This window comes from Charadrius vociferus, unplaced genomic scaffold, assembly GCF_000708025.1.
Source record: "Charadrius vociferus isolate BGI_N301 unplaced genomic scaffold, ASM70802v2 scaffold14, whole genome shotgun sequence".
Classification (NCBI taxonomy): domain Eukaryota; kingdom Metazoa; phylum Chordata; class Aves; order Charadriiformes; family Charadriidae; genus Charadrius; species Charadrius vociferus.
Window position 1 is genome coordinate 11,627,953 of NW_009648876.1, and position 23,648 is coordinate 11,651,600.

Consider the following 23,648-nt stretch of genomic DNA (forward strand, 5'->3'; position numbering starts at 1 on the left):
GTAAGGTACATTGGTGGGATTAGTGAGAAGCTGTGTGGTTTTGGTACCCGTATTATCATATCCGCCCAGGAATAAAGAGAAGAATTAAATCTCTAGCTTTGTCATGCCTGCATCTTGCTTTGATTAGCAGTGCTTCACTGGAAAGCTAATATGTAAAGCTGTCTTAAAATAGGATCTGTTTACCCCATTATTACTGTTATGGTCTGCAAAAGTATGTGCATAATTGTTGCTGTAACAGTTGGTTTAAAATTCTGTCCTACGGTAAAACTTTGTGAGGTTCTGCATGTTTCTTGAGCCATATACTCATTTCTTGGGTGGCAAACTGCATCCAGTAAATGAATATAACTGAAAGGAACAGGTTAAGGGGGCGAATCTGGGTTGAAGTTCTAGAGTTATTTTATTCATGACTGAGGTGTGCTCACCTTCAAAGCAAAATATATCAGCTGGTGAAACTCTGGAAAGCAACACTTTGAGTACTGTAATTCCTTTGTGCTTACATAAAACTGTGGAAATAGTAGCTTTAGTGAATGTGGTTGTTTCCCTCTAGCGGCTGCTCTCTGTAGTCCGTGTAGCAGAAGCTGCTCCTGTGATTGCCTGGCTGCTGAGCTTACACTGATACTTCTCTTGAGCTTTGCTTTCTGAAAATCTAGCGTGTACAAATGTTTCTTTAGGCAAATTGTAGGTGAGTCAAAATATAGCAGCTTCTGGGTTCTTTATACCTACGCTGAAGCTTTTGTTGCCCTGATGTGTTAGGAACAGAAGGATATGGTGTTCTGGGCAATGTGAAGTGTCTCATATGACAGCCTTGTCTAAAAACAAAGGTAGAGCCAGTGGTTTCAGCCACTGAAATCACTTTGAAGTTAAACTGTTGTAAATCTTCATTTTAAAAGCATGAATGCTTGATTATTTTTTTTTATACTTCCGTGTCCTTATTTTGATTTCCCTGCTGGTTGTGAATGTGAAATAAAATCCCTTTCCTTAAAAAATGGAAATAGTGCTCCCAATAAAAATAGGAAAACATCTATTACCATTAACGATGAATAATATCTTGAATAGATAATAAAAACCTTAATTTTATTTTTAAAGGTGGAAAACTTTTTCATGTGGATTGAAGTTGACATGTTTTGAATGTTTTCTAAGTCAAAATAAAATTTTCTTTGGAAGAACTGAAACTTCCTTCCACTGAAATTGTAATCTCCTATTTAAAGACTTTTAGGGGGGGATCAGTTTTCTGTTAACATGAATGTTTTCCTGATGTCTGTTAAAAATTATTCTGCTGTAGAGATACACAGTAGTTATGTAGTCTCTAAAAGTCTTAAAATTCAGCAGCGGTGAAATTGAAGCAAACAAGGAGAATAATCCACTGCTCTTGATGGAAAAATGTAGACACAATGCAATTTTTGTCAGGTGTGACCTTTACCATATATGCAGTCAAATAGTTTCCTTCCTTATTCTTAATCACAAATTACATTCACATCAAGTAAAAGAAATACAATGTAATTTCTGCACTGTCTCGTTTAAGAGCTGTATGAACAAGCTGCAATCCTGTTGGATCCTGCCTGAATCCATGTTGAGTCCTATTACAGCCACTGGCCAGGGTGTCTGTAAATGAAAGCAATAGTACTTTAATACAGTGTTACATGTATTTATAGCAAAGGCAAGGAACATTTTTTTTTTTTTTTAAATAAGGACTTTTTTCTTTTTTTTTTGTAATGGCATTTTAAAATAGACTGTATCCAAATACTTAAACCCGGCTTAACTTATTTTCTGTCATTTTTATAGGGAGAAGGGGGTATGTTTCTGAGACAACTAGTAGGGTGGTCTAGCTACTTTTCATTTTTTTGCTTATTTAATTCCATGCACTTGATTAGTTTGGCTGTTGGGGGCAATCCTTATTTGAACTTTTGAGGCTAATTGATTCTGTAGGTATTTAAAGGATTTTGTGTATGCACTTTTTATTGCTGTACAAATGTAAATAACTAAACTTTGCTTCTGGGTAGGCTGGTATAAATCATGCTCAACTTTATTGATTTCCCAATGAAGCCACACTGTAAATCAGTAAACATAACTTTTTTGTAAGCCCTGCTAAAAGAATTTGTTCTGTAACTGTATGTTACGTTTTGTTTAATGTGGGGTAGTACACGGAGGTGATCCTGTTCCTCGAGGAAACGGAAAGGTTGTTGCAGGTAAGGTCCTCGGTGAAAGTATTGGCCATCTGTAGGGAACTGCAACTGCTTATTCCTAGTTGGCAGCTAACCTTTTCTTGAAGAGGGAGATTCTAAAACCTGTATATGAGCAAAACAAGTGAATATGTGTTGATATATTTGTGAATATATGTTGATTTGACTGGCACGTCTACATAAACATCTGAAATGTACTGAGAGTTTGTGGTTGCCATTGTTTCCTAACAATTAACAATGCTCCTGGAGTTGGACAGTGCATCCCGGTCAAGAAAAAGACCTTCCTAAAACACTTTGTCCATACCAGTGCTGCCTGAAAACACCCAACAAAATTTACACTACTGACTTGTATTCAACCAAGAGTAAAAGTTATTGAAGCTTTTCAGAGTGGTTGCCAGCTCTGCTTTTGAACCATGCTCGTGTTTGGATATTTGCACTATCCTTTGTAGGAACTCGCTACATATTAGGAAGCCATAAAGGTGTGTGAATAATTGGCGGTGTCTTTGGCCTTATACCCATTTCTTCTCCCCCCTCCCCCACCTTGTTCAAAACTGTCTGTAGAAATTGTGGCTGAATATCTTTGGATGTAGAATATCTTCTGCCTCTCTTTTGAAAAAACAATGCATGGAAAAGAGAATTCTGCATTTAGTATGGTAACAGCTACTTAAAATATCTGCCATATTGCATAACTGTATAATTATTTCATGTGTATTAGTAATTATATAGTCTATATATAAGACAATTGCCTTCTGAAGTACTATTGATATCATTGGGGATGAGAAACAGGTGGGGCATTGGCTTCATAACCTCCTTCCTCTGTGCCACACTGTTGGGGCTACAATGAAGAATCCCACTCTGCGGTTGTACTAGTCGCATCTGAATATTCCTCAGGGAATCACCGGATAATGTCTAAATAGGGTGGATCGGTTTCTTGTAAGCTTTGAGAGAAACTGTCCAGCTTGTCTCGCGATTCATTCTCATGTTTCACAAATCTGTGCACACACATTTTTGACGCTGAATTGCAACTTCTCTGGTCATTTTGTAGAAGTGTAAGTAAAAACAAGCAATGCCCTCCCCACCCTCTCTCCCCCTCCCCAAAATAAAAAAAAAAAAAAGGCAAAGAACCTTCCCTGTCCCAGCCCTTCCCTGCCTTGGGATGCTGTTGGGATTCCTGAGGGATTTTGCCCTGCATAAAAGAGACACAAAAATGCATTTTGCCACTGAACAAAGCTGAGATGGCAGCTGAGCATTTTAATTAAAAAGAAAAAAGCTGATAAAATTTTATTGTTACTGAGGGTCTTCTCTAAAAAGCATTAGTGTATCACTGTAGAATTATTTATCGTTGTAATCGTAATGAGGAAAAGCCTTTTCCGTTCTCATCAATCTGGCGATGTCCTTTCTGGTCGTCTCTTCTGCCGTTCTGTAGATTTGAATGTTTGACCTCCTCTGTAATGGTGGATAAGATATGCAATAATGAAGATAGCCTAGTTTCATGAAGGTCATTTTAATCATATAAATGGATCAGATAATGACAGCCTGCACCAAGGGTAAAAGCACACTTTTTGATCCACCTGTGTGGAAATAGTGAGGGGGATTAACCTTCTTTCTCCTTTGCCTTTCATAGGAGGGAAATTCTGTGTGCTGTTAAGCACTAAGGGTGCACAACAGCTGATGTTTTCAGAGCTATTGTTTTAACTGCATCCCTCTGACCAGTTGTTTGTTCTAAATGAGCGAGTTCTTGGGGACCAGATGGAAAGAAACTTGGCATTTTCCGAAGGCATGAACTACTTTTTTGATTCTTTATACTTCGGCATGTCTTTTCTTGGCACTTTTACGTAGTCTTTTTTAGACCAAGCTATTAATTAGCAACAGCACACCTTTGATATAGAGATATTGATTGGGACATCCTGGGCAGATTGGATGGCTTTCTTCCATGTTTGAAAGCATATACTAGTTGTTTTTATGAAGAATATGCACACAGGTTTTGAGTAGGTGTGAAAGGATTCGTGAGAGCGTGAGGAGGAGTCACTGCAGCTGAATCAAGTAATATTAGTCGAGCTGCAGTTCAGGCTTCTTGAGCAAATGTCCAGAATATGTGGATGCCAGGGAGAGATATTTTTGCTTCTGATTAAGTAGTGTTTGCCGCTACAAAGCACCCAAGGAATACGTACTAGTCTGCCTTATTTGAGTTTGAAAATGAGAGGTAGTGGTCAGTTCTCTATGATAAACAATTCCTTAGAGGACATTAGGAAGGGGGATGGAATCACCGAGAAGGCCAGAGACACCTACAGGAGTCATGCTCTGGCAGCTTAACAGTGAAATTATTGCTACAATAGAAACTTATTATTTTTCCTGCTATGTTGTCTTTTATTCTTCCTGTTCATAAAAATTAAATTGCAAAATTTACCTAATGCCCAACTGTCATCTCATCAAAAGTATTATAGAGTGTTTCCAGGTATCCAGCTTGTAACATTGCTGCAACAGTTCCTTGTCTTTCCTTGTCTTTTATCATAAAAAACTGCTGCACAAAGGGAAGATACAAATCTTTGACTTTTCTTTTTCTGTGCCCAGATAACCTTCTGCTTTGCTTCCTCCTACATCTGCATTATCCTATTTGAAGGGTGGTGTAGGTGCAGATAGCTTGAAAGGAGAAAAAAAAAACAACAAACCCCAAGCCCAGCAACCTTGGTCTAAACACTTGGTTCTGTGTGTTTAGCTGTAAGACCACAGGAATGTCTTACTGGGTAGGAGATCATACTTAGGGAGAGCATTATCCTTCTGCTACACGTGGCCCATTTCCTTTCCATTTTCCCCAGTATCTGCAACCGTCAGATTAGGCACCTTCAAGTGTTCTTTTAAAAATTGATCACACATAATTGTCTATATAGTAACAACACACGTAATAATCATGTTCAATGAAATGAAGTGTGGCATCCAGATGTGGGAGTCCCTCTAGACACAGTTCCTGGAATCACTTGGAATTCAGTGGGAGTTTATACGGGGAGCAGCAGTTCATTTGCACACTGTTGTTTGAAACATGGGGGCATAATTTTGCTACTTTTTGGATTAACCCACCTGCTGTGTAAATGCTTGAAAGCATTTGAAAAGAAAACAATTTGAATAAAATCATGGTTTTTTAACACTTTTTTAAAAACTCAAATATGTCTGGTTGGAAAAACTTACCTGCTCTTGAGCATGCTCATGTATTGAAATTTTTGTATGTAGTGTTATTTGGGTAACCCTACCAAAAGAAGCCAATGCCCATTGTTACGTACAAAACAGAGGTTTGTAAGCGAACAAAAGTATTAAAACCTCCTTTTTTTTTCTTTTTTTTCCTACCAATCAAGTATTAAATTGGCTGATCAAGACATAGACTTAGATAACATGGAATAGTTTTCATCTGCAGTGCTTAATTTTCAAATTTATTAGCTCAAGCTGTTAATGAGTTACTTCTAAATAGCAATCTCATTTGTAGATGACCTTATTCATTTGGAAAAAGAGTTTGGAAAGCTGAAACTTTCTACTCATGTATTTATGAATTGGTTAAGCTACATTTTCTGAGAACATAGTCATATTCTGTTGGTGTCACAGTTTTGTTTTGAAAGCGTTACAGTGGGCATCAAGATAGCAATGACAAGCCAAATGAGCTCGTTTTGGCTGACCCCTGTTTTGTCAGGCCAGGATTAAAAAATGGGAACTTAGAAGGTCGGCAACTTTGAGTTACTTAACCATATTGAACACAGAGCTGCTGTACAGAGAGGGGTGTATTGTCAGCTGAGCAAAGTTAGCACACCTGACTCTTTCTCTTGGCTGAGCCCTCAGAGCTCAAATAGACCTGTGGAAAAGTTTTGTTTTGTTTTTAATAAGTATTTGCTGCCCGCCCCCCCCCTTCCCTGCTTTCAGATGGTGTTATAAAAACACGTAGGTCCAGATGAACTCCGCTGTCTTCCTACCTGGGAATTGGCTCTGTGGAACTATAGTAACTGATGCAATATATTTTGATGTGGGCAATAATTTTGCTGGCCATCCAGAGACACTGTTTTGTGATATGTGCTCTGCGATAAAATGGGCTCACTCGCTGGTGTAAATCTAGCATAACTTTCTTGGACTCATTTAAGAGAGTTTTACTTGTCTGATACCAAAGAACTTAAGCTTTCTGGCCACAATCTAGCTGCCTTGTATGACGGGATTTACAGTCGTGGTACAGTGTGACTTTGGCACATGGGTGAGGAACTGCACAGGTTATGAGTTCCTTTTGTTAAGGAGATATTGTCTGTAACTGCAATATATGATTCCCTGTCCTTTTAATCCAATAATGACTCTTTCATTGTTCACATTGCTGTAGAAATACATATTTTTTTTCTCTTGCTCTGTGGTAAGATTGGCTAGCAATGGGCTTTATTTGAAAGGGTATTGAACTTCCTTTTTATTAATGTGAACTGCATGATCCTTTAAGGAGAATAACAGAATATTCATTTTGCTTTGGTCTCATTCCAGAGGATTCCCCTACTACACATGTTCTATCCTAGCTGAAATAGACACCACCTTCTTTGCCCATCTTCCCCTTTAGTAAGACGCAGATACAGTGATGTTGCTAATTAGGCAGCGTGCATACTGTGGATTGTGTAAAGTCCCTGGATATTTTTCCTACCCCTTCCTTCAATTCTATCTCACTATGGAGTATGCTACTCTTACTTGTTAGTCCACACCAGAACATGGATCAGAGTGGGAGCATCCCCTTGTGTAGAGCTTCCCTTGAAAAAGTGTGCAACATCTTATTCTGTGTTATGTAAGCAATCCATTGAAAACTGGTCAAAATAAATGCTGTTCTTGGACTAGTTGAATAAAAAGATTGATTTGCTTGTGTTGAAAAAACATGGAGAAATAATCTGCATATCTGACATTAGTTTTATGAGCGTAATAAGCTGAACTGTAGCAGTGCCTCTTGTTGTCCCTATCCTATCTATTTTAATATGTTCAATGTGTCTTGCTTTTTGTTTCTTGGATTTCCCTTTCACCATTTTGGGCAGTGGGCCCAGACCTGATGTGCAACAAGTTCTGCTGTCCTCATTCTGCATTTCTCTGATATAGCTGTGTCAAAAAAAGCACTCTAACACAGTACTGAAATGAGCATGGATGCTTTTAATTTAGCACACACCATTTTTCAATTTCACTTACCGTTTGACATGAGTGAGGTGTTCCAGTCTTGTAATCTGAACAATTAATGTTTTAAGTTAATTGCCTGTCGACTGTGATGGGTGAGCAGCAAAACTGGACAAACATGGGTAGCACTAATGCTGTTTTCCCAGGAGCATTGTTTGGAAGGGCAACTGGGGTTTTACCTTTTGGAGAAGAAAGGGCTCCTCTTTGCCTTTTGACTTGTAATTCAGGGGGTGAAGTAAGCACCTTATAGGCAGGCTGCTTTGCCAAAGAACCATAGAGCAAGCAGCCAGGTTGGTGAGTGGTTGTCTTTCCGTGGTTTAAAATTCTTTTAAAGAATCGTTATTACTTTTTTGGGGGTAGGGTTTGAGGTTTTGTGGGTTTTTTTTGTTTTGGTTGGGTGGGGTTTGTTGTTTGAGCTTTTTGGTGTTGGGGTTTTTTTTGAGACTGAAAGACTGAAAACAGCCTGGTGTTTGATACTGAAGTGTTGAGAGACCCATGTGATTAACTTTGAAAAGAATCCCAGCTTCCCATCTTGATCCAGATTGTTATGAGAGCAAAATTCTGCTGTAATGGCTCTGCTCTAGAGATGTTTCTGTTGCTGGCCTGTTCTTCTAGTACTGCAGCGCCTTGTACAATGTGATGTTTGGAAAGGAGTATCATAACATGAGAGAGGTTTCTACCCCTGTTTAAAATGCATGTGACCCCTGGGCTCTGCAGAGGAAGGCACTTCATGGACTAGAAGGGTTTGTGACCCTGACTTCCTCTGAGCTGAGAAGGTGTAGGTGTGAGGGTTGATTACAGTTTGTAATACACCTACACAGTCTACTAGTCTGTATCACACCAGGTTGATTTTGGTGACTTTTGCCGTTGAGCGAATACTAAACTAATTGGGTGTCTGACTTTAACTGTCATACCTATCACCATCCCCAGGCAAGGGACCTGAAACTCTTTATGCTGGGCAGAAACTCAACGACAATGAGTGGCACACTGTCCGGGTAGTTCGGCGAGGAAAGAGCCTCAAGTTGATGGTGGATGATGATGTTGCTGAGGGTGAGTGTAATACATGAGTATTTTCTGTCGTTATCTTTGTACCTCTGTTCACAATGTCTGCCCTTACACCCATTCTCCCTCTTCTTCTGTGTATCTTTTTTTTCCCGTTCCTGTTACTTCTTGTATATTTAGTGTTACTATGTTGAAAACTAATGTTCAGTTCTGAGAGACTAACTCTTCTTAGCCAGCACCAGAAACTTCTGCGACAACTGTGACGATACGAAATGTGGGATTAGGGGACAAATAAGTTTGCACATAGCCAAGCAGGCAGAGGTGCTAAGCAGCAATCTCTCTTGTGCCAGGCTGTTTGGGGTACACTGTGAGTATATCTCATTTCTGAGCTGCAATTGTGGTGGTTTCTAATACTGTGGATCAAAATCCATGCTCCCTAAACTTGTTCTCTGCACAAACTTTTCCTTGGTGGTAAACCCGCATTTGATAGATGTGTTAGAGAATATGGATTTCTGTCTCTGCTGTTTTTTTGGTTTCTTTTTTCAAGTTCCTGTGCTCATGGCTCAGAGCTCTCCAGAAGAAAAAGCAAATAGAACAGTTCGTTCCTAACTTTGTTTTAGAGGTTAGATAGGACCCTGACTCACCAGAGTATGTCATGTCATAACATTCATAACATATAGAGTGTGTCAGTCTTTTTTTTTTTTTTCCCTTTTTTTCCCATTCCTGCATTTCCTGACAGCTTTTTGAGCTCCTGTTTCTTTCTGTAGAGAAATGTAGTTGAAGGAGGGAAGAAAAGATCAATCACTTAAGAAAGCTGGTGTCTCCCAAGTTAGACATTTGCATTGAAATTATCAAAGTACTTTAGATTGATCTTTTTTTCATTACAAAATTTTAGGTGATACTTTTCTAGTCCATTTCCCCACAGCTGCAAGAGCCAGAAAACTATTTTTCTTTTTTTGACAGTCTAAAGTTCTCATAGCTGTATATAACTGTAGGAACTGGTTTTTGAGGAAAACACCAACAGTCTGAAGGCTGATAATAGAATTACAAAGAACGGTAACCCTGTATGCAACACTGATACGAGTATGGTCATTTACTTGTGACCCATTCTGTTTTGCCAAATGCTGATGTCCACTTTTCTAAGTAGCTTCTGCTTGGAAGGCAAATAGAAGGAATGGCTGCCATCGGCAGTGCCAGAATATATATCCTATCTCTGCAAAAAGTGTGAATGCAATTAATTTTAAGTAATGTGGTACTTAGATTATTTGGAAAGCCATGAGTCAGGATTTTGAAATAAGCCTAAAGAAATGAGTTTTCAGGAAAATTATTTGATATGTTATTTTCTCTCTGAAGTAAATCTATGTTGTGTTGTATGGGCTGAGAATTTGCAAGACAGAATCAGAAGAATATGAAAGAAGAATGTTTCCTTCTCCTTGTTGGAATTGGCAGAGGCTTGGTCAACACTAGCTTGTAGGAAAATTAAATTTTATTTAAGAGGGAACTTTCTGAATTAGTGAAACATGCTGGTTAACACTTAGTCCTGTTTACTTCTCCATTTAAGGAGAATAATTGTTCTGGATATGCTTTTTTAGCAAGCACCATGAGGTGGCACTCTCGGCATTACCAGCTCAATCCCCAGAAAGCCATCTGTTTTTTGAAGTCTTTTTCGTTAAACTGAGTTTATAAATAATGATGATACAATCCTATACTAAAATAGGATGTGCATATGTACATGTATATGAATTACATAATTAAAGATGCATTACAGCTAAAAATATCTGTTAAAAGAACGCCATCATGCCAAAGTCAAAAGTCGGAAAAGCCAGAGTTAAGATTTTCTGTGCAATCTGTATCCCACTTCCTTGGGAAGATGATACAATCTTCAATGGTGTGGTCACATAGATTTTTCCACAGGATTCTTACTGTCTTTAGGCATAGATCAGAAGTCTAAATAGGGTCCCCAGTAAAAATAAACAGCCTATTTGATTGCCGCCTTCTTTCTTATTGCTTGTTTGGAAAAACGCATGCCAACTAAATTTTGCTCTGACTATAGACCCACTGGTTTGTGTGTGTTGTGTACTCATCAATTTGTTTATACAGAACTAAGAAGCTGTAATTGAATTTATTCCCATGTCTATGTTATATGAAGTGAGTAGGCATCTTTTTCCCATTTTACAGATTTGGAAACAAGGCACCATATTAAAGTTGGATGTGTTTTGGTACCAATTTGGCATGATTTTTCAGTCATTTGCATGCACAAATATTCAGTATGTCTGTAAATTGGATCCTGTTAGCTCAGCCCTGCTACTTGGAGAATCAGGTCTAGACAATTAATGACCACCTGTGAAAAATTTGTAATGAAGTGACTGACGTGGCTTCCTGCAGGACAACTGAGGGAGAGACAGAATCCAATTCCTCTGGACAGCATTTTGCCGCTTAATCAAAAAACCCTCCTCCTACATTCCCACCTGCCTCAGAATAGACCTCAGAACATCAGTGGTAAATGAGATACAAATATAGCAGTCATATTCCTCCCTACAACATCTTGCTAGCACCCAAATATCGCAGTGGAGGCTGGATTTTTTTGTCTGCTATCACTTGAACGAAAGAGCTCCTGATTGCTGTAGTAGTTACAATACTTTCTACAGAGCACAGCGGAAGAATTAGAGGTGAACTCTGCAGGTGGGGCTGACAGCTAATGAGACCAGAAAATACTGGATTTCACTCCTATGATTTCTTAAGAAAATCCATCTCTGTCCTGATTCTGGCCTTGTTTTGTTATGTCCTTTTCAGCTTTTCACTGAACTACTCCTAACTTTCTGTACTACCACTGCTGCCCTTAAACCAGTCCCCGTTTTCTCATTTTTCATCTTTTCTGAAATTCTGAGTTCACCTCTTCCAACTTCCCTCACTCTATTTCTACCCCCCCCCCCCATTTGGGTTCCCTGCCCCAGTGTACTCCGGATTTCACAGACCTGGCTTTTTTTCCTACTCTGGCAACAACTACTTCTTTGCATTTATCTAAGAGTAGAGGAGCTAAGGAGAGTTTTCTTGCTCTTGGTCTTTGACATCTCCACATTTTATTTTTCTAATAGTTTGAAATAAAGATGCAGGGTTTCTTTTTAAAGTATTTTTTTTTTATTTTTAAGAAAATGTGATTCTTTTTGTTTGGAAAAATCAGAAATTTTCATTTGATAATATTAAAACTGAAACAGCCCCTAACAATCAGAGTAGTGAAAGTGAGATGGTTTGCCTAAACAAATTTTACCAGTTTTTTCAGTTCCTGTGAACTGTCATGTTTCAAACTAAAATAATATTTCTGGTAAAGAACTGTTTCAGGATTTAAAAACGTTTGCATTGGTATTGACACTTGAATTTCTGAATAGTCAGAAATATGTGACTCTTTTCAGCTGCTTTTAAGTTTGTCCAGCTGTATCTGCTTGGGTTGAAGCTTTCCATGTCAATGGTCTTTGTGTAATTGTCTTTAAATTTAGATACTGCTAAAATTGGGACTAAGTGAAAAAATAAATTGCTTTGTAGAATATTTTCTCTTTGTGTTTGGAATAGATACTTGAAAACATTATTTTTTTTTTCTAATAACAACTGTGCTTGTTTGCTATCTTTGCAAAAACTTGATCACATTTGGACAAAGTATAAACTGAGAAATTGCACTTTGTGCATGATCATGAGAAGAGAGTCAGAAATATTTCAGTGTTTCAAGAAAACCTAAGAATGAGATTATCAGTTCATTTAATCTGACTCTTTATACACCACAAGCCAGGATGTATAATCCAAGTTTCTTATAAGTATTCTCAGCTTTCATTCTGTCCCCAATAGAAAAAAACCCAAAGAATATGTTGCGAATAGTAGGAAAAGTCATGAAAGGCCTATAATTTTTTTTTTTGTTGTTGTTTAACACCTGGGAACTGTTAGGTGAGAAATGAGGCGATTTCAGGAGATAGCACAGAATATGAGAAAGCTTATAAATCCCAGTTTATATGACCTGGGGGAATTAAAAGATAAGTTTGTCCTGGACTCAGCTATGGTGATCGGTGTGACTCCCAGGTATAATCCCAATGACTCAGAAATACCTTTTGCAGTCACTAGTTGAGAGACTTGTATATATGCTAACTGCCCAGCAGATGCAATCAAGCAGAATATTACTGCTAAATTTTGTCTGTCTATATAGCACACTGGAAACATTTATTCAGGTCTTTATCCAGGTGCCAGTTTTACACAAAACGAGTATGAATTTAAATATTTCACCCTTCTGTTCTTTTTAAACCTGATTGAATTTGACCACATGTTAAAATGTTGTTGGAGGCAGAGGGGCCAACAGGTAGAGTGGCTCTTTCCTTTGAAAAACCTTGTAAAACAAAAGACTTTCCCTGTACAGTAACTATATTAGCAACACACTAGAAGGTTAAGTAGAGAAACATGCAAAAGTAGGGAAAAGTTGAAAGTAGATCGGTCTGTATTTTGATGCATCTTTTTGCCTAATTTCCTATTTGCTGCTGTCCTTTTTTCACAGGAGCTTTGCTTCTCTGCTTACATTAAGAAAGGACGATACAGCAAACAGGTTGACGTAGGTCTCTGTATTAAAGGACATGCTTGTTTTTAAGATCCCCTTTGTGAAACGTCTGTAGTGAATGAGACATAGAATGGTAAAAAGAGGAAAGGGACCTCTATGTAAGGCATGTGAATACAGCCCAGAGGAATTTACTTCTGTACCTTAGCGTTCCTATGGGAAGCTGGTTAAGTCACTTGAAGTCAGGTCTTTCACAGTTGATCACTAATTGTACCTGTTCTTTTAGGAGGTACTCATTTGGGATTGTGGATCTTATTTCTAGGAGTGCTGGGCCTCAAAACCAGTGAGTGCTCTGAAGTTCTTACGTATTCTACTAAATTGGATGCCAAATATTTCTTTTTCGAGATCCAAAACTACTTATATGTTGATCTCTCTGTTCCTCAGCTTTGTGTATATAAAATTGAAAGTAATATTCCTTAATATTGTAGGAGCGATAGAAGATGAAGTGAACATTTGAGGATAATTTGCACAGTGTGCTGCTGAACTGGTGGGCTGTCCATGGCTGGCTGCCAGACACCCACCCAGCTGCTCTCTCACTCCCTCTCCTCAACAGGACAGGGGAAAAAATGGAATGAGAAAATAGGATGAGAAGGCTTATGGTTCAAGATGAAGGGAAATCGCTTACCAATTACTTTCACGGACAAAACAGACTTGACTTGGGGAAAATTAATTTATTACCTATTAAAAATAGTTGGATGGTGAGAAACAAAGACAAAAAGTTAAGACACCCTCCCCCACCTCTCCTTTTCTCAGGTTTGCTCCTTCATTCCTGACTCTTCAACCCTCCCCAACCCAGTGGTGCAGGGGGGTGGGGAATGGTGGCTGTAGTCACCCTGTAACAGCTCCTCTCTGCCGCCCCTTCCTCCTTACACCTTACCCCTGCGCCATGTGGGTCACTCCTGTGGGTGGCAGTCCTTCATGAAGTGCTCCAGCATGCATCCTCTCTGCAGGCTGTCAGGAAAACCTGCTCCAGTGTGGGCTTTCACTGGGCCACCAGTTCCTTCAGGAAATATCAACGTGCTCTGGCATGGGGGTCCTCCATGGGCTGCAGTGTGGGTGTCTGTTCCATTGTGATCTTTTCCATGGGCTGTCAGAGAATTTTCACTTTGGTGCCTGGAGTGCCTCCTCCCCTTCCTTCTTTTCTGACCTTGGTGTCCGCAGGGTTTTGGAGGTGTTTGGGCTTGGTTTGTTTTTTTTTTTCCTTTGTTCCTCACTCATGGGCAGCATTTTGCTCTTTCTTAAAAATGTTTTCACAGAGGCCTCATTATTTTGGCTGAGGGGCTCAGCTGTGCCCTGTGATGGGTCTGTTGCAGAGCCAGCCATGTCCAGCACGGGGCAGCCCCGGCCTCTCCTCACAGAGGCCGCCCTGCAGCCAGCACCTCGCCATGTAAACTCAATACAGCGCTGCAGAAAATTTCATGAGAGAAAAAATAACAGCATATTTGTAGCAGAGTTTGAATAATGGTTGTACATTGAATGATGAGAGAACAATTATATTTTGGGTAATTGTTCATGAATTTAATACTATTCCTGTTGTATATTAAATGGCACAAGGCCTGTGTACAAAGGATACTTGCTTGTGTGACCAATAGTTAAAACTATCTAAATGCAGAACTACAGAGGACTAAAATAAGGTTGGTTGTAATGGTTTTAATTCTGATGTTGCCCGACTTGTCTTTGTACAGAAACTAGTCTTTTAACATGCAGTTGCAGTTCATCTGCCTGTGTGGGTTCTGTGTCCGTACTGATGCCTAGCACACTTACTGAAACATTTAAATGTGCTTCAAGAGTAGTCTGACATATTTGGTATACTAAATAGCTTGAATATTTTAATTGAGAGGTTAAAATCCCTCACAATGTGGCAAATAGCCCAAGTGTTGATGATTTAAATATATGGAGGGCTCTGCTTGTCGCATTCTTGTGCATTTGCTTTCTGCTGTGCTCTTAAAACAAGAGAAATAACATCAGCCACCAGGAGAGAACAACAGAATACATATTAGCAGGTTTATGACTGTTCTCACTTCTCATTCTGCTCTTTTTATATTAATCTATGTTTATTGAGTGTTTTCAGGAAGCGCACTTGTAAGAGTTGTTTCAGAAGTGTCTGAGTTGTTTGGCAGATGGACCATTGGAACAAACAGATCACTGTAGGCTTAAAGGGAGAGACCTAGTCTTCTTCACAGACAAGAAAGTCTGTGAAGCACAGGGAAAAATACAGAGCTTGCTGCCCATGGGCCTTTAGTCCCGTCTTCTTTCTTCTGCCAGTTTTTGACAACTGCTAGACTCAAGCCTCTCCACCCAATCTATACATTCTTTCTTATGCAAGCTGCTTAACAGTGATCAGATAGGACTAAGTTAGTACTGCTATTAGCCTGGAAACTGGAGGGTGAATGGCTCCTTATAACCTGTTACTCATCCCTGGGCTTTCTGTATGTTCCTCCTTGTTCTGTCCTTCAGGCACAATGGTTGGTGATCACACCCGCTTGGAGTTCCACAACATTGAGACAGGGATCATGACGGAGAAACGGTACATCTCTGTCATCCCTTCCAGCTTCATTGGCCACCTCCAGAGCCTCATGTTCAATGGGATGCTCTACATTGACCTGTGCAAGAATGGTGACATTGACTACTGCGAGCTGAAGGCACGCTTTGGTCTCCGCAACATTATAGCTGACCCCGTGACATTCAAGACCAAGAGCAGCTACCTGAGCTTGGCCACCTTGCAGGCTTATACATCCATGCACCTCTTCTTTCAGTTCAAGACCACCTCAGCTGATGGTTTCATTCTCTTTAACAGTGGTGACGGCAATGACTTTATTGCAGTTGAACTTGTCAAGGGGTAAGTGACTTTCTGCTATATTTTACCAGTTTATTTATAGATAAACTTACTTATAGGTAAGCTTAAAATGCTTGCACAAAGAGAAATTCACCTTACATTCATGCTTTCTCTGTTTGCTGAGGTATATGACAAAGCTAGATGTAATTTAGACATAAACACTGAAACTTAAGACTCCTGATTTTATCACTGACTTCTCTTGTGTCTGAGGGAAAGACAGTTTTACATCATGAAACCATAATGTTTTGAGTTCTTTGATCTAGTTAGGCTAAGGTTTTGTCCTGTTAGCCTTGCACAGAGGAGGAAATGTGCTGGGGGCTCTGAGTCTCTCTTCCCTTTTTGTGTTTTTTTTTTGTTTTTGTTTTTGGTTTTTTTTCCTGTAACAGACCCATTGTGTTTCTGCCGCCTTCACTGAATGGAAAAAAGAGCATATGGGTTGCTGAAGTTGTGTTTCTGTTGGTGATGTTTGAGGAAAAGTGAGCTCATCTTGCTTTTGAGCCACTATATTCTTTATACAAAACCAATAGCTTTTTAAAAAAAAATACTTTGTTAGCTGAACAGATTTTGATCTCTTGTCACAGTAGACATGTTTTCCACAAATGCAGTTTACTAATCCTGTTTATTTCAGTATAACTATAGTTCAATCTGTTTTATTTTTAACTTTGTACATATTTCTGTAAGTGGGACATTGAATAATAGAAAAAGCAAGAGTCATGGACTCCTGTTGCTCTGTTAAGAGTTGAATTTTGTTGTCTTTTTTTCCTTTCTAAGTAGAATATTTATATTCCCAGGTGGATTTCTGTGTTTGAACTATATAAATAATTCAGGGTAACACTCCCATGACTTCAGTCTTCGTTAAGGTCTTTATTTTTTCCAAAACCTTTGCTAATTGTTTTTCAGCTGTTTGAATAAGCCTAGAGTCTCATGTGAATTTTACTGCAATATTTTGAGTGAGTTTCCCAATTAATTTTTTCAGGGAGTTATTCAAAATTCAGAATGAATCTGGGGATTATATGCCCCAAATAAGCATATCTAGTGTTGCTCTCCAGTACATTTATCGATATTGCCAATTTTTAAAAATAACTATATGCACAGACAGGGGGGTTGTGGATCTATGACAACTTTGTGAAAAAGAGCAATGCTTTATGGTTAGAATCTGATTATTCTAAATGTTGTCATCTCAAAATACTAATCTTTACACTTTCTTGGTGGAAAGGAAACAACTATGTATTTTCAAATCAGTGGCTAATATTTTGGCTTACTAGAACTTTCTAGCCCAGAGATACTTCACTTCATGACTTTTGTAAGTTAATTTATCAAATCTGGCTAGAAAAAGGGTCTGGAGTTCTTACACAATTCTAACTAGTTCTTGCTATGTTTACAGGTATATACACTATGTTTTTGACCTTGGAAACGGACCTAATGTTATCAAAGGCAACAGTGATCGTCCTCTTAATGACAACCAATGGCACAATGTTGTCATCACCAGAGATAACAGTAACACACACAGCCTAAAGGTGGACACGAAGATGGTCACTCAGGTTATCAATGGTGCCAAAAATCTGGATCTTAAAGGTAAATTCTACAAGACTGACAGTTTCCCCCTTTATTCTTGCAGGGCTCAACACAAGAAAGCTTGCAGAAACTATGCATTACAGAACAGTAAATCTGGAATTTGGTGATTTTTGGCTTTCAGTGTTGTTTTTCTCTGTTTGGCAACTTCCTGTAGCAGAATACTTTGTCATATTTTGCTTTTTCAGAAATTTATTGTCATAATGCAGTTTTTCCTAGTTAAGATGCAATTACAGCTGGGGGTTTTTGTTCTTTTTTTGGGAGGGAGGTATTGTTTTGTGGTTTGGGTTTTTTGGGTGTGTTGAGGTTTTTTTTCTGGTAAAGGAGGCAGAAATGACTTCTTGCACAATATCTTGCTCTGCTTTTCACTTTTTCTGAGCAATTGTGCAGCTTGCTATATTCATGTTGGGTTGGGGGGGGAAGCCACTCTGGAAGGTATGTAACTTCCTCCTTGTATGTTTACCCCTTTCTCCTCTAGGTGATCTCTACATTGCTGGCCTAGCTCAAGGCATGTATAGCAACCTCCCAAAGCTAGTGGCCTCACGTGATGGATTTCAGGGATGTCTAGCATCTGTGGACTTGAATGGGCGTCTGCCTGATCTAATCAATGACGCTCTGCACCGCAGTGGGCAGATTGAGCGTGGATGTGAAGGTATAATTGATTTCAGAGAAGTTCCCCTCTCAAGCACTCCCCTCTTACTCCATTGCTGCCCCCTGTGTATCTACTTGTCCACCTTACTGTCTGTTTCATTAATTTGCTTTCATTGTTTCTTCCTTCCCTCTCCCGAATGCTCCCAAAGGCAGCTTAAGGATAGTTAGCTTCTTCAAGCAGTTTAGCAGCTGTTCTTGCTTAATCCATCCTCTGTGAGGTGGTACCTCCAGTCATGTAAAGGATGTTGCTGCGATGGACTACTCTTTACTAGTACTTTTCTCAAAGTGGTTTATTAACATTAAAGTGCTTTGAAAGAGGTTCTGAGCCTTCAATTCACTTGTACTTCAAAGCACCGGTTTTGGTGATCCACAGAAGTAAGTATTTTGAAGACCAAGTAGAGGTAGGGGAAATGGGAGGTAGGAGGAACTGAAGAGTGCAGATTGGACCAAAACAGGAGTTCCTTTTTGAGGAGGTGGGTCGCCAATGAAAGCACAGGGGGGCATTGTCTCTGCAAAACCTTTCTCTTCTGTGCTTTCTGTTTTCCAGTGAGTTTAGAAACAAATGCGATGAGTGACTTTTTGAAGTGTATAAATAGTACTGATTTCTTGAAGCTTCTTTAAATACTTTACTGTTTCTGCTAAGCTCCTGTTAGTTGAAAGAGTATTGACATCAGCAGCACTAACTCAGTAACATGCATATGGCATCAATTCCCAAAGCACTTGGGATAGCCACCATCAAAAACTCCAAGTTTTTGCTCACTGGGTTAAATGAAAATCATCATTATGTCTAGCTCTGCTGAATACCCATCTGTTGTGTTGGCTACTAGTCACTAGAGGAAGATAAGTTTTAACAGTAAAGTTGTCTGGTATGCATGTTTGCTAAAAAGATGTATGCCCTGAACTGATCCTTCAAGACAGGACTTCACAAAGTGAAATTACTCCTTGATCATATTTCCCCACTGTGTCAAGATCACAGGTTACACCATCCAGATGCTGTGCCACTTGTTGCGTCTGTCCATTCTTAGGATTGAAAGTATCATCTTAGTGCTATCTTTGAGTATTCATGAAACGCCAAACTGGCAGTCCAATTAAATCTGATCCCTTTCTTGTCTCCCAGTGTTCTGGTTAGCTGCGAGCTCCTGTGCCTCAGTCCTCCTTCCACACTTCCACAATAATACTCTGGTTTGTGAGAATTTTGTGTCCTGTCACAGGAGTTCACTCAATGTCAACTCCAATTTCACAGCATTGGTAAACATCCTGGCCTGTGGGTGCACATTGCTGGCTCATGTTGAGCTGCAACCACCCTCAAGTCCTTCTCTTCAGGGCTGCTCTCAATCCATTCTCTGCCCAGCCTGTATTTGTGCTTGGGATTGCCCCGACCCATGTGCAGGACCTTGCACTTGGCCTTGTTGAACTTCATGTGGTTGGCACAGGCTCACCTCTCTAGTCTGTCCAGGTCTCTCTGGACGGCATCCCTTCCCTCCAGCATGTTGACAGCTCCACACAGCTTGGTGTCACTGGCAAACTTGCTGAGAGTGCACTCGACCACAGTATCCATGTTGCCAACAAAGATGTCAAACAGTGCTGGTCCCAGTACTGACCCCTGAGGAATGGCAATCATTACTGCTCTCCACTCAGACATGGAGTTGTTAACCGCAACTCTTTGAGTGCAGCCATCCAGGCAGTTCCTTATCCACTGAGTGGTCCATCCATCAAATCCCTGTCTCTCCAGTTTAGAGAGCAGGATGTCATGCAGGACAGCATCAAATGCTTTGCAGAAGTCCAGGTAGATGATGTCAGTTACTCTTCTCTTACCCACCAATGCTGTAATGCCATCATAGCAGGCCACTATTTGTCAGACACGATTTGCCTTTAGTGAAGCCGTGTTGGCTGTCACAGATCACCTCCTTATTTTCTATGTGCCTTTGCATAGGAGGATCTAGGAGGATCTGCTCCATGATCTTGCTGGGCACAGAGGCGAGATTGACCAGCCTATAATTCTTTGGGACTTTCTTTTTTTTCTTTTTGAAAATAGGTGTTATGTTTCCCTTTTTCCAGTCAGTGGAAACTTCACTGGACTGGCACGACTTCTCAGATATGCTGGATAGTGGCTTAGCAACTTCATCCACCAGTTCCCTCAGGACCCACGGATAGGTCTCATCAAGTCCCATGGATTTATGCACCTTAAGGTTCCTTAGAAGGTCTCAAACCTGGTCTTCTCCTACAGCGGGTGGTTCTTCATTCTCCCAGTCCCTGCCTTTGCCTTCTGTGACTTGGTCGGTGTGACTAAAGCACTTGCCAGTGACAACTGAGGCAAAAAAGTCATTGAGTACCTCAGCCTTCTCCATATCCTGGGTGACCAGGTCTCCTGTTTCCTTCTGGAGAGGGCCCACATTTTCCCTAGTCTTTCATTTTATCACTGACATACCTGTAGATGATTTTATTTTGTTTGCCCTTGATGTCCCTGGCCAGATTTAATTCTATCAGGGCTTTAGCTTCCTAACCTTATCCCTGGCTGCTTGGACAATTTCTCTGTATTTCTCCCAGTCGACCTGTCCTTGCTTCCACCTTCCATATGCTTCCTTTTTTAGTTTGAGATTGTCCAGGAGCTCCTTGTTCATCCGTGCAGGCCTCCTGGCATTTTTGGTTGACTTCCTTTTTGTTGAGATCCATTTCTCCTGAGCTTGAAGGAAGTGATCTCTGAATACTAACAAGCTTCCCTGGGGCCCTCTTCCCTCCAGGGCTTTATCCCATGATATTTTGCCAAGCAGATCCCAGAAGAGGCCAAATCAGGTCTTCTGAATTCCAGGGTAGCCAGCTTGCTGTGCTCCCTTCTTGCTGCCCTGAGGATCTTAAACTCCACCGTTCCATGCTCACTGCAGCCAAGGCAGTGCTTGAGCTTAATATTCCCCACCAGCTTCTCCTTGTTGGTGAGAACAAGGTCCAGCATAGCACCTCTCTTCGTTGGCTCTTCTGTCACTTGAAGAAGGAAGTTATTATTGACGCATTCCAGGTATCTCCTGGATTGTTTATGCCCTGCTGTGTTGTCCCTCCAACAGATATCAGGGTGGTTTGAAGTCCCCCATGAGGACCGGGGCTTGTGAATGTGAGGCTGCTTCTATCTGTTTATAGAAGGTCTCATCTGCTCGATCTTCCTGGTCAGGTGGCCTGTAACAGACCCTCACTGTAATATCACCTGTCCCTGTCTTCCCTTTAATCATGACCCATAAGCTCTCAGTCAGCTTCTCATCCATTCCCAGGCAGAGCTCCATGCGCTCCAGCTCATCACTGACATAGAGGGCGACACCCCCTCCTTGTCTCCCCTGCCTGTCTTTCCTGAAGAGCCTCTATCTTTCCATTCTAGCACTCTAGTCGTAGGAGCCATCCCACTATGTCTCTGTGATGCCAATAAGATCGTAGCCCTGCAGGTGTTCCCCATGCTATATGTGTTTGCATAGAGGCATTTAAGTTGGGCCCCCCAATGAAGCTGATTTACTGGCTGGAGTGGCTAGTATTCCTTTGTGCTGCACTCCAGGTGCTCTCCTGCTGACCTGTGATCCTCTTCCAGGCTCTGGGCATCTATTATTGGCACTGGCATCAAAATGGTAGAAATGGGATGGATTGAGGTTCCCCTCCCCTGGTGACTTTAGTTTAAAGCCCTTTTCATGAGCTTGGCAAGCCTCTGACCAAAGATGCTCTTCCCCTTCTCTGACAGATGGACCCCATCAGACCCCAGTAGACCTCATTTCTCAAAGCAAGTCCCATGGTCTAAGTAGCCAAACTCCTGGCTGTGCCACCAGTCCTGTTGTAACCGTTTGTTGACTTGCCAGATTTGACTGGCCCTTTCAAACCATTTCAAAAAATCCCTTTGGGGTTTTTGAAAAATGTTTTTTCTGATTATCCTTGGTACTACATTGAAAGCGCCTTAATATTAGTGATTTCTGGTAATTCTTCTATTTAAAATTAGCTTAAACTGTTGGTTATATAGCCTGTATGTTATTTCTATTAGCTCTTCTCCTTCAGAGGACCACTCATTAGACTAATCTGTTGTTCTGTGTGTTGCTCAGGAACAGAATCGTAATGCTTTCCCAGAAGACTCCATTATTGGTGTTTCCTTCTGTACCCAGGGTAGTTCTTTGATTTAGTGTGCTATTACAGAGGTTGTGTAATGTCATTGCCACTCCTAAAACATGTAATGTAGTGCTTACTTTGTGTGCCAACCTGGTACCAGCACAGCTGCTACCTGAATGTACAAATTGACTCACTGTTAGAAATGTGAGTTCCCTTCTCTTCTGAAGTCCTTCAAACAAAACTTGAAGTTGGAGAAAGACCTAAAAAACTGGGTGGGAAGGTCAATGACAGCCCTCATTCTACCTTTGGAAGAACTTGATCTTGCAAAGCAGTGTTCATGCTATATCCCTGAACGGTCCCTGCTCAGTACCAAGGGAACTGCTGAAGAGGAAGCCATTCTCTTTGCCAGCATGTTTAGAATTAGTAAAAAACCTGAGAATTAGGTCACCAGAAAGCTGTTTCATTTGGTTTTTTTGTATCACAGCAATCCCCAAGGCTTCATCTTGCATCTTGACTGCTGCCTGCTGGTGCCTGTTTTTACAGTTGCCACTGGAAGTCACACTGATCTCCCCTTTCTCTAAGGAAGGAAAAACTCTGAGTGTGTTTGGTCCTTATTTAAGTTTCCCTGTTTTGTTTCTGCCTGAAGTGATTCTGGTTGCACTCTTAACAATGTTTTGAAGGGCTGAAGTCCCAAGTAGTTCTTGCTGTCTGTGATATTTAAATGTGTTTGTAATAAACAGTTGCAGGCTTTTGGGGTGAATAGTTGCGCTGTGTGTTGATTTGCAGGACACCTCCTTATTTCATCATGAAGGGCAGTGGGACCACGTGCATGATGAGAACATGCATGCTTAAAGAAATGTCATTCCATCCCCTCGTAGGAATCTTGCCTTCCCAACGTGGTACGAGAGAGATTTCTGCTAATGCTTGTCTCTTGTTGTGGCTTTACTTTCAGAAGCAGAGGAGATTACAAAGTGGCAGCTGTTTTCTCTGAAACTGTCAGTTTGATCTCAGGACAGAATCAAAGCATGTGGGGAGGAAGGAAGCCTCAAGAATAGTAGAATGCGAGATGTAGGTCAGCAGACAGAACTGTCCCACCTAATACAAACCAGTACCACTACAAATGGGTGACATCATTGCCTCCTGTTTGCATTTGTTATCTCTATTCATGTTTTTCAGTACCCTATTCCATACCACCAATTAAGATTCAGAAGTTTTAATAGGAAAATAATATTCTTTATTGTCTTGTTTCTACCACCACCTTCTTTTATTAGGTTTGAGCAAGCTGTTGAACTTTCTTGGCCATATTGTTCCTCTTATGTGCTCAAGCATAATTCGGCCTTGCTGTGCACCAAAGCACAAACCTACCACGTTATACAATTAGCTGCGTTCCAACAATGGGCAAGGCAGTGCTTCTATTTGAGTAGGAGCAGGAAGCACTTTCAATATATTTATATGAAAGCTTTTTCTTTAGGACCTGGAGAAATCCCCAAACATTCTTAGGCCATATATAAGAGTCATTAACTGAAATGCAGGTGTTCTTGAGACTGAAAGTGGCTGGTGTTTAATAGTGTATAGTAGTGCTAAA

At 40.4% G+C, this 23,648-nt stretch overlaps 1 protein-coding gene across 1 annotated transcript in view; it reads left to right on the forward strand.

The window, feature by feature from the left end:
• NRXN3 (neurexin 3) overlaps positions 1 to 23,648 on the forward strand; it is a gene marked incomplete at its 3' end in the record, with an annotated part of 723,331 nt that overhangs the window by 392,873 nt on the left and 306,810 nt on the right. The window contains exons 12-15 of the mRNA XM_009887058.1: positions 8,274 to 8,393; positions 15,391 to 15,772; positions 17,154 to 17,344; positions 17,820 to 17,993. Of these exons, the coding sequence (XP_009885360.1) occupies positions 8,274 to 8,393; positions 15,391 to 15,772; positions 17,154 to 17,344; positions 17,820 to 17,993 (867 nt within the window). The remainder of the gene's footprint in view (positions 1 to 8,273; positions 8,394 to 15,390; positions 15,773 to 17,153; positions 17,345 to 17,819; positions 17,994 to 23,648) is intronic.